This window comes from Microchirus variegatus (assembly GCF_963457635.1).
Source record: "Microchirus variegatus genome assembly, chromosome: 18".
Lineage (NCBI taxonomy): Eukaryota > Metazoa > Chordata > Actinopteri > Pleuronectiformes > Soleidae > Microchirus > Microchirus variegatus.
The window spans coordinates 21,877,488-21,888,795 of NC_139819.1; the positions used below are offsets into that span (position 1 = coordinate 21,877,488).

General features: G+C 42.1%; 1 protein-coding gene across 1 annotated transcript; it reads right to left on the reverse strand.

Moving 5' to 3' along the window:
* Nucleotides 1-3,325: 3,325 nt before the first annotated feature.
* On the reverse strand, nucleotides 3,326-8,197 carry prlhr2a (prolactin releasing hormone receptor 2a; the record flags this gene model as incomplete). The annotated part of the gene is made up of 2 exons (XM_083905469.1): nucleotides 3,326-3,962; nucleotides 7,734-8,197. The coding sequence occupies 2 exons, from the start codon at nucleotides 8,195-8,197 to the stop codon at nucleotides 3,326-3,328; spliced, it is 1,101 nt and encodes a 366-aa protein (XP_083761595.1).
* Between the last annotated feature and the right edge of the window lie 3,111 nt (nucleotides 8,198-11,308).

Sequence of the window (11,308 nt, forward strand, 5' to 3'; positions counted from 1 at the left end):
CAAACCTTAACGACCTCTGTATTTTGAATCTGAATGTAGTAACTGTTTTTGGCCACATTCTTACATATGGCACCTTTAAAGAGATAAAATCAGATTTTTTTTTTACAACCCCTTGTGGAGAATCACAACATGACGCTCTGGTATCGTCCCACACCCGACTCTGTGCACGCAAAGAATGTCGAACACTGTGATGTTTATTGTATTTATGAAATAAGATCAAAAAGAATCCTCAGATCAACAGCGACCGCCTCGTCTTTAGAGGCTAAACTCTGCCTCTTTGATGTCGGAGCAGAAAAATGAGAAATACAGCGTACGGAGCTGTGCCTTCACCAGCTTCTTCTTTGATGTTTATGACGATGATAATCAACCGTAATCCGTCCCATAGTTGACGACAGTTTTCACTGGAAACAATAAAGACACTAATTGTCTCACTGGGGTTTTTGTGTCTCTGTGGTTTTTTACTTATGTAAAAAGAAAAAAAGGATTAAATCTTAAATCGCAGCTTCAAATACGACGCGTGTATTTCTGTTTTTGAGATCATTTTGTTGATAAAAATGACTGGTTTTAGTCCGTTTGAGCAGTGGATCTCAACCTTTTTGAGTCGCGACCCCCAATTTAACATGCACGACTGTCCACGACCCCCCCCCCCATGCATGGTGGCTATGATGGATAAAGCGCTGTCCGCGGTGCTGAAACAACGCCCGATCGATACACCGTTGGCTACGTCGCATTTACAAATCAGACAAGCACTTATGATCACACTTCAGCTATTAGTATTTATTTAAAAACACTTTTGGATTTTTTGAAAAACATACAGCAGCATCAAGAGGGTAACTTTTCACGTGAGTAATAGACCGACGATTGTCGCTACATCCCATCGTATTGCTGGTAGTTAAAATGTAAACAAATAACGCAAACTTTATTTTATTTTTTTATGAAATAAAATGCTAACTATGGATGGGAATTACACAGCATTTTGAGAGTTGATTGTCGAGGTCCACGTGACAATTTTTTTTTAAATATTTTTTTGCGGGGGTGGAAACTATTCTACGCTGTAATAATTAATTTTAAGCTCAAAAACATGGCTGTATTGTCCAATATTGACCATCAAAGCAGCGCTAATAAAAATGAGGGGCAAAAGAAAAGGGAAAAACTCTCCGCCGGCACGGATGTGTCTCCAGACGGCTCAGGTTTTTGAACCTGGGGGATTTACAGACTGCCGGGAAAGCAGTCTGTAAAGTGCGGTCAGGTGGTAAAAAGCTGCTATATCCAGTGTACTTTTTCGGCCCAACCGCTCGTCGTCATTCTCACATCTGCTATGACGCTACATTAATTTTGATTTAAAATATATATATATATATATATATATATATATAAATTTAAAAAAAATCCCAAAATGATTTGGCGACCCCCAGAAATCATCTCGCGGCCCCATTTGGGGTCGGGACCCCAAGGTTGAGAATGGCTGCGTTAGAGACATTTTTTTGTTTCCAGTTTATCTAAAGCCTTGTTTCTTCTGTTATTCTATTCATAAAAACAACATATTTTATTCTCGTGTACTTAACTTTAAAATCTGCTGCGGAAAAGTCGTGTTTTGTGCCCGTGCTTCATTGGCCTGCTGTTCCGAGAAAATTATCTTTGTCCTTTAGAGGAAAATGAAAGTATTTATGTTTAAATAAATATACATTTAAATGAAATCTTTTTTTTCTTTTCTTTTGTGACATTCAGAAATGTTCCAGCGAGTTCTTCGCTTCAAGGAAATCGACGTTTTTAGTCTCGCATAAAAGAAAACAATCTATTTTATTCGTGATCTGAGGATCAGACGCCGAACCATGTTGTTAAATAAATAAATAAATAAATAAGTAGCTTATAAGGTCAATGTGTAACATGCAGGGGGATAATTGAGAGAAATTAAACATTACTTTCACAACGAAGTATAAAATTACTTTGAAATAAAATAGTTTTGTCTTAGAACGACACTTTTATTTATGCACTTTATTCAATGGAGTCATTTTGAGCCGCCATGTTTGAATGGACGAATCAGGCTGTCGGGCAGAAGCTTATAGTGCATTCCATTTGTAGTCGGAAGTTCGGAAATTTCCAATTTATGAGATTTTTCGTGGCAGAAGTTTTAACTGGAACACCCCTGAAGTCGCATTTCTCTACGGCGGAGTATTCGTGCCACACAAAAAAGAAGAAAATGGCATGAATTCAGAATTCTGGGATTAAAGTCAGAATTTATTCTGAGAAATTAAATTCTTTACTTCGATCTTATAATTCTGACTTTTTTCTCAGAAGTCATGCTGTTGATTTAAAAAAAAAAAAAAAAAAACCGTCTGAATTGTTATTATGAACATGACGTCTGATTCCGACTTCCGACGGAACACGCTGCTACTAAACAATTGAAGACCCAGGTGGGCGTGGCTAGCTGTCAGCTGCAGCAGGAAGTGGAGGCGTGGCTCATGAGGCCACTCAAGACCTTTATGGTACAATCAATGCAGTGTTCACATCAGTGTTGTGTCGGTCATGAATGATTCGCTCGAAAGAAATGAAGAATCATTTGAGTGAACGAACTGACTTGGAATCACTTCATGAACTGATTCGTTCCTTTCTTAGTTCAGTTGAGCTCAGCAGCGATCCCGGCGGCCGGGAGTGGAACTGCCGTGTTCTGTGAATCACTCGTGAAGTCGTTCTCCGACGACCCACGGCGATAATGTACTGAACTCAGGGAGGACGTGAGTCACGTAGCAGGGCACTGGGCTCCTGCTAAGCACTGAACGATTCGGTTGAACGGATCTTTTGAACGAATCGTTTTAATGAACTGATTCAAGTGATTCAGTACACTCAAATGAACAGCCGCAAGTGTTTTTGGTCAATTTTTTGTCCCAAGAGATTTTCTGACGAACCCACAGCTAAACAATCAAAAGACATTGGATCACTTGATTGCGTTTGTTTCGCCAAACCTCGTTCTCTTTATTAAACAAGAAACAACTTTAAAACAATCACAAGACGTGTGGCGGGGGGCTGGAATGGAGCTTCGTGCTTGATGTGTCGTAATTGTTCTGCCTCTGTTTTGGTCTTTGTTTGCTGCCTCCTTCTTCTGAAAATGGGCTCTGTCAAGTCCAACTATCAGCATTATGCAGGGACGTGTGAGGGCAGTCATCAAACTGACTTTTCGTGAGTCTTTTCAAACAGACTTTTCGTGGATGATGTTGCTTTGACAATACAGAGAAACCCAGGGAAAGAAACCTGTGTACCAAAGTTTGTTTGTTTGAGCGCTGAGCTAGCGCAGTCAGCCATAATTCTGCTGAAAAACACCGGCGCTTTACAAAACCACGCTGGCTGTGGCGCAGTTATTGGCCGAGATGCCGATGCGACGGCGGCACGTGAAGATCTTGCGGAGCTCGGCCCGGAATCGGTCGTGCAGCCACGCGTAGAGGAAAGGGTTGCAGCAGGACGAGCTCATGGCGCACAGGTGACAGAGCAGCTGGATGAGCAGGAAGTAGCGCTTGTCGATCAGGTCGATGTCGATGTCGCGCAGGACGTTGAAGACGCTGATGGGCAGCCAGCAGATGCCAAACGCCGCCACCACCAGGCTCACCAAGCGGAAGGTCTTGCGCTTGCGCATGCGCTGAGCCTCGGCCTGGCTCTGCGTGTGGTGACCCGGCACCACGCAGTTCCGCAGTTTGACGGAGATGCACAGGTACGAGATGGAGAGCGCCGACAGCGGCAGCACGTAGGTGATGAGCAGCGTGCTGTACGCGTACGCCAGCCTCTCGCGCTCCTGGCCCATCCAGAACTCCTCGCAGATGGTGAAGCCCTCGTTCTTGAACTCCACGTGGTAGGTGTGGGCCACGGCCGGAGCCACGAGGCTGCAGGACAGCAGCCAGATCCCAGACAGCAGGTACGTGCACGCTAGGACTGAGAGGCGCTTTTTCAGGGGGTGAACTGTGGCGTAGTATCTGTATCACAGAGGAGGAGGAGAGGCCTGGGTTAGACAGAGTTAGACATGTTTACCCACCAAAGAAGCTTTTATCTTTTATATAAACATAGGTTTATGTTGCAGCTAAATGTCACCCAGTGCCAGACTACCTGTCTACCTAGCTACCTACCAACCTACCTGCCTACTTACCTACCCACCTACCTACCTAGCTAGCTACCTGCCTACCTAGCTAGCTGGCTACTTGCCTACTTACCTGCCTACCTACCTAGCTACCTACCTACCTACCTAGCTAGCTAGCTACCTGCCTACCTACCTACCTAGCTAGCTACCTGCCTACCTAGTTAGCTGGCTACCTGCCTACTTACCTACCTGCTTACCTAGCTAGCTAGCTCCCTACTTACCTACCTACCCGCCTGCCTACCTAGATAGCTAGCTACCTGCCTACCTACCTACCTGCCTACTTACCTACTTAGCTAGCTACCTGCCTACTAACCTACCCGCCTGCCTACTTATCTACCTACCTAGCTAGCTAGCTGCCTACTTACCTTCCTACCTGTCTACTTACCTAGCTAGCTAGCTAGCTACCTGCCTGGCTACCTACCTACCTACCTACCCTACTTACCTACTTAGCTAGCTACCTGCCTACCTACCTACCTAGCTAGCTACCTGCCTGCCTACCTACCTACCTTGCTAGCTACCTGCCTACCTAGCTGGCTGGCTACCTGCCTACTTACCTACCTAGCTAGCTACCTGCCTACCTAGATAGCTATCTACCTGCCTGCCTACCTACCTACCTGTCTACTTACCTACTTAGCTAGCTAGCTACCTACCTACCCACCTACCTCGCTACCTAGCTACCTGCCTACTTACCTATCCGCCTTCCTACTTACCTACTTACCTACCTACCTAGCTACCCGTCACGATTGTCTGTGCAAAACAATTATAATTTCCCAGTCTGGGTGAACTCATTCGAGTCAGAGATTTGTTTTTGCTCTGCAGACGCAGCGTTTGGCAAAGACGACAGAGGAGGGGTTTCACTGCAGTCTGGTCAGGAGGGGGCGCCGGTCGAGAAAAAAACATGTTTTCAGCTTCACAGATATCAAATGTAAAACAGCTCTGCCACAGATAAATAAGGACCTCCGACACATCTCTTCTCTTCTCTTCTTTTTTTTTCTTATCGCCCATGAAATGGATTTATATTTGAAGAAATCCAGAGAACAATATCTGTTTAGAGCTGAGGGGGATTTAGGTGTGTGTGCGTGTGTGTGTGCGTGTGTCTGTGCGTGTGTGTGTGTGCATGCGTGCGAGTGCGTGCGTGCGTGTTTGCACAACAGTAGAATAAAAAACCCTGCCATGTTTTTTCTCCGGCCTGAACAAACAAACAAACAAACCAGATTCCTGTCGTCCAGAGGAGCCAAACCACCACCCTTCAATATCATGTGATAATGAAAACATGAAGACAAGTATGCATGGTTACTTATCAAAATCAGCGCTTTTATTTTGATAAAAATCTCCAGTCAATGGAAGCGTTTATTTAAAGGTGCATTATGTAATAAATCATAAAATCCCCCTCATATGTCACAGAGACTCAGGAATAATGTTCATATAACAAACTGAACTCACCAACAACAACAGTACAGACAAAATATTTGCATTAAAAATCTTTTGCAGACTGCAAATCATGTTTACGTTTTGAAATCATGTTTTGGCGTCATGTGGCGCCACCTACCGCCGTCTACCAATCATTGCAGTCAGTAGAGTCTCAGCTGCCGAGCAACCACGGCTTGCCAGTTACGTCAGAAAACGAAACCTAAAAGACCTCAGTATTTTGAATTTGAATGTAGTAACTGTTTTTGGCCACATTCTTACACTCTTACAACACGTGATAGTCGTATCTATCCACACAAGACGACGACATCCTTATTTTACCTTTGATTTCTGCTAAATTATAACCTAAAACCTTACACACTGCACCTTTAAGGAAAATAAAGAGCATATGCTGTATTCATGCTTTTTCAATGACATAAAGAGCTGTTACATGCACTCTCTGCTCCTCTGCTTTTCACTGCAATTCCCTTCATGAGGGGACACGGTGCACCATGTGCAGCGTGTTATTATTATTATTATCTGTGGACTAACATGTACACATAAGGACGTCCTTCACTAAGTGAGTGTGAATGAACGCCCGAGGCTGGAAATCTCAATCTTAAGGACGCATCACATTACAGGTTTACAGAGACGGCATGAACGCAGCGTCTTCGTCCCAGGTCTATATTTATTGTCCGTCCACAGTCGTCTCGCTGCACTGACGTCTTACCTGTCAACACCGGTGTCAGCGAGACTAAAACGGACATTTTGGCTTCCTCCATCCACGTTTCACCTTGGTTTCCAAGGTTTTTCCCAGTTTTTCTGCACGTTAACATCCTCAAAAAAGACTGGAGAGCAATATATAGACCAATATAATAAAATAATAATAACTGCACTAAAGCTACGTCATTTTATGTGGCCCGTGGGTGATTAATTGGTCTCCAAAATCTGTGTTAAAACAGGTCTATGCTGCTTTAAGGCGTGCGTTGACCATAAACTACATTTCCCACAGTGCACGGCGATCGTGTTACCCGTAAAGTGACGACACCGCCACAAGATTGGAGTGTATCACTGTATATGCATCGTGCGATGATTGAAATGAATAAGTAATTTATTTTATTTTTATTTTTGGTTACATGTATTCTGTATGACCTTTGAGGGTAACCATTATGCTGATCTGGCCCTCAGTGAAAATGAGTTTGACGCCCCTGCTTTAAGGCTACTATTACTTTACCTGCCATTTTAACGGCAACATTGTCGGAGCGTTGAGGCCACGCCTTTTGACCTAGATAAAATCCTTTAATAACCTTTAATCACCAGCTTGTCTAGAACATATGTAGTGAGTTTGACGCAGTTATCTCAAACGTGCTAGGAACGGTTTGTTCAAATGCCTAGACTAGCCATTTTTGTTTTTCCAAAATGGCCGATTTCTGGGTGGGCGGAGCTAATGGAAGTGCTTTAGACATTTGTTTGGAATCACGAGCGCAACAAAAGTACCAAGTTTGGCTAAAATCGGAACAACTATGTGCAACTTTGACGCGGTAAAATAAATTGAAAAAACAGTTTAGCGCATTTAACGCAATTTTGGCCATTTTGCGTTGACCATAAACTACATTTCCCACAATGCATGGCAATCGTGTTAGCCGTAAAGTGACGGCACCGCCACTAGATTGGAGTGTATCATTGTATATGCATCATGCGACGAGTGAAATTGAATAAGCGCATTTAATGCAATTTTGGCCATTTTGCGTTGACCATAAACTACATTTCCCACAATGCATGGCAATCATAGCAACAACTATGTGCAACTTTGATGCTGTAAAATAAAAATAAAAAATGTTTAGCGCATTAAACACAATTTTGGCCATTTTGCGTTGACCATAAACTACATTTCCCACAATGCATGGCAATCATAGCAACAACTATGTGCAACTTTGACGCCGTAGAATAAATTTAAAAAAATGTTTAGCGCATTTAACGCAATTTTGGCCATTTTTCATCAGGAAGCAAATTTGGTCCTGATCTGACAACTTTTGTCTGACCATGACCTGACTTCTGGGGGCGCTATAGAGAGTTTTTATGTGCGTTAATCCCCTTACGACGGAGAAAAATACTAATCTGAAGCAAAACGATAGGTTCCTTGCACAAATAAATTGCCCTAAATATTTTGTGGAGCATCTACCGAGCTATACTGACGTCTCACCTGTCAACACCAATGGCGGTGAGAGTGAAGACGGACACGTACACCGTCACAGGCTGGACGAGGTAAACCAGGTAGCACGCGAAGCGCCCAAAGACCCAGCCGTGGGGGTTGAAGGCGTAGGCCAGCGTGAAGGGGACACACGTGGCGCACATCAGCATGTCGGAGAAGGCCAGGTTCCCGATGAAGAAGTTGGTGACGTTGTGCATCTTGCGCGTGCGGCAGATGACGTAGAGGAGCAGGTAGTTCCCGAACACGCCCACCAGGGCCACCAGCGTGTAGCACGGGATGATGAGCAGCTTGAAGGACTGCAGCAGCTCCACGCCCACAAACTGAGGGCTGCGCTCCGAGGAGCCGTTCCGCAGCGCCACCTCGAACACCCGCGCCGTGGCGTTCCCGCTCACGTCCTGCAGCGTCGTGCAGGGGGAGGGGAGCTCAGCCGCCCAGCCGCTGCCCTGTCCCTCCATCCCAGGCTGATGCTGTCGACCTGTGAGGGTGATTCACTATTATTGCTATCATAATAGTCGGCATCGCCCTGAACAAGGATCTGTTGAAAATATTTGCAAATCTCTTAAGGAATAATTTTAATGAATTTTTGATATTCACGAAATGATCCATTTGCCCTGATGCACTTTGACAGTGAGCTGAGTTTCTTCAAAAAAACAAAAAATATCTCGGAATGACTTGAAATTTACTATCATAAAAGTCGGCATCGCCCTGAACAAGGATCCGTTGAAAATATTTGCAAATCTCTTAAGGAATAATTTTAATGATTTTTTGAAAATCACGAAATGATCCATTTGCCCTGATGCACTTTGACAGTGAGCTGACTTCTTCAAAAAAACAAAAAGTATCTCGGAATGACTTGAAATTTACCGTCATAATAGTCAGCATCGCCCTGACAAAGGATCTGTTGAAAATTTTTGCAAATCTCTTAAGGAATAATTTGAATGAATTGTTGAAATTCACGAAATGATTTGATTTGACTTGTTCAGGATTCCACGCTTGTGTCATTTCACATTCATGCCTTGTTGACCCTGGGAATGAAACCCGTATGAATGAATACATGAATGAATGAAATATGTCTTTATTTCAAACTTCTAAATATAATCTGGAAAAAGAAGGTAGAAGCTCGTTTAATCCTCACCTTTTTATCCACTTCACAGCGATTAATCCACACAAATGACCACATATATAAGATATTTGTATATATATCAATAACAAAGAGCCAGGAGATACAGTTACAATTGAAATATGTGATTAATATATGATTTTCTATCACTAATTCTGAACGATGTGGTCAATGAGTGAAAATGTTGCGTGTGATTTCAAAGAAGTTTAACGAATAATAACATTAAAGATGGTGTGTTTGCATGCATTTCCAATCTCTTTTTCCTTTATTATAAGAACCAGATATTTGCCTCAGGTTTATGTCCAGAACAGATTGATATTGGATGAAAGAGTGACGAAGAGGAGGAGGAGGAGGAAGAGGAGAAGAGCTCACCTACCGTGTGTTGTTTCCTCCTCAGTCTCCAGCTCCAGACTGACACAGTCAGATTCGATGGTAGAGAAAACCCAACCTCCCTCCCTCTCTCTCTCTCTCTCTCTCTGTGTGTGTGTGTGTGTGTGCAAAGATGATTCACTCGTTCATTTTATTCCTTGCTAGAAAACAAACGCCGATCCAACACCAACACCTGCACCGTGGAGCGCTCGCGAGCCACGAGACTGTCGTTAATTCGGTGACAAACTGTGTCCCCAAATGAATGGATCAACAGGTGCAGCCCCAGTGTACGGTGTCCTGTAAGGGACCTCCTTCCAAGGAAACAAACAAAAACAAGTCGGAACGTGGTGATAGTCGGCATCGCCCTGAACAAGGATCCGTTGAAAATATTTGCAAATCTCTTAAGGAATAATTTTAATGATTTTTGAAATTCAGGAAATGATGCATTTGCCCTGATGCACTTTGACAGTGAGCTGACTTTCTTCAAAAAAAAGTATCTCGGAATGACTTGAAATTTACCATCATAATAGTCGGCATCGCCCTGAACAAGGATCTGTTGGAAATATTATAAAATCTCTTAAGGAATAATTTTGATGAATTGTTGAAATTCAGGAAATGATCCATTTTCCCTGATGCACTTTGACAGCAAAAGAACAAAAATGTGTGAAAGGAATAAAAGATTAAACTAATAACTAATGTAACCAGAACGCGATCTCCACAAACACGGGCTAAAAATCCCAAAAGTCAAGTTTGAGAAAAGCTTCAAACAGGGCTAATAATAATAATAAAAAAAAAATTCTATCTTCTCTGACTTAATTTATCAAACTAAACCATCGACAGAGCAATAATGAGCTTTAACAGCAGTTAAAACAAACATCTTCTTTCTCATCTCCCCTTCCTCTGTCTATGACTTGGCGTCTTCCACTTCCTGTGCTCAGTCCATATATGGGCGTCTCCCACAGGACTCTGGTCTTTTGTCAAAAAGTCTGGGAAACAGGAAACAAACAGGTGAGTGTTTTTGGCTGAGATAGTGAGAGAAAAATCACCTAAATGTGAGCGAGTGAACTTTGAAACTCACCTCAGAGTGAATCACGACTCATGTGTTCACAACAGACTCAGACTGTGAGCGGCTGTGTTTGATTAAAACGAGTAAAAAGTCAACAAAAAGTCTTGCTAGCACGGGTGAGCAGCAGCAGCAGCAGCTAATGCTACCACCACAACAGGCTAACAGGTGAGCTAAAGGGATGTAAAAAAATGAAGATGGCGGTGTTCTGTTTTGTTCCATTTGTAGTCAGAACTTGGAGTTTCTGACGTCGAGGGTCAGGAACGTTCCCTGAATTTGAATTTCAGACTCGTAAACTCAGAAGAATCTCACATGGCTACAAGCTAGGCTTCTAAAATGGCTGCTGTCACACAAACACTGCTTCTTTTACTGTTAGACGCAGTAAATCAGTTGTACACGTACTGTATAATATTTATTATTATTTATTTACATGGACATGCTGTTTGTGCTGTTTGTGTGCGTTAAAATACCATATAGAGGTTTTTGTTTGTTGACTGGTAATGCTAACAATGGCTAGCCCAGGGCTGTAACGATTATTTGATTCATAGTTTATTGATCAATTACAAAATTTTTCAGAGTTTTTCAGCTTCATAAATGTGAATATTTTCTGTAGTTTCCAAGCAGAAGGGATGATTGTCAATAACCAATTTGTTCTATGCAAAGTGTGACAACTGGTCTTACAGAACAATTTTAAATCAAGTTAAATATGAAATTAAATGTTATACTTTGTTTTTTAGTAGTTATTCTTTTGATGTTATCTGTCATTTTATTCATTATCCTTCTCAGACAAATACATGTTTCACGTTATCTTTTGTTGTAGTAGTATACTACAGTTCTATATAGTCACATATAACTACATGTTATATATATGTATATGTATATATATGTATATATATGTATATGTATATATCTATATGTATGTATATATGTGTATTTATATATGTATATATATGTGTCTATGTATATATATATATGTATATGTATGTATGTATATATGTATATGTATGTATATGT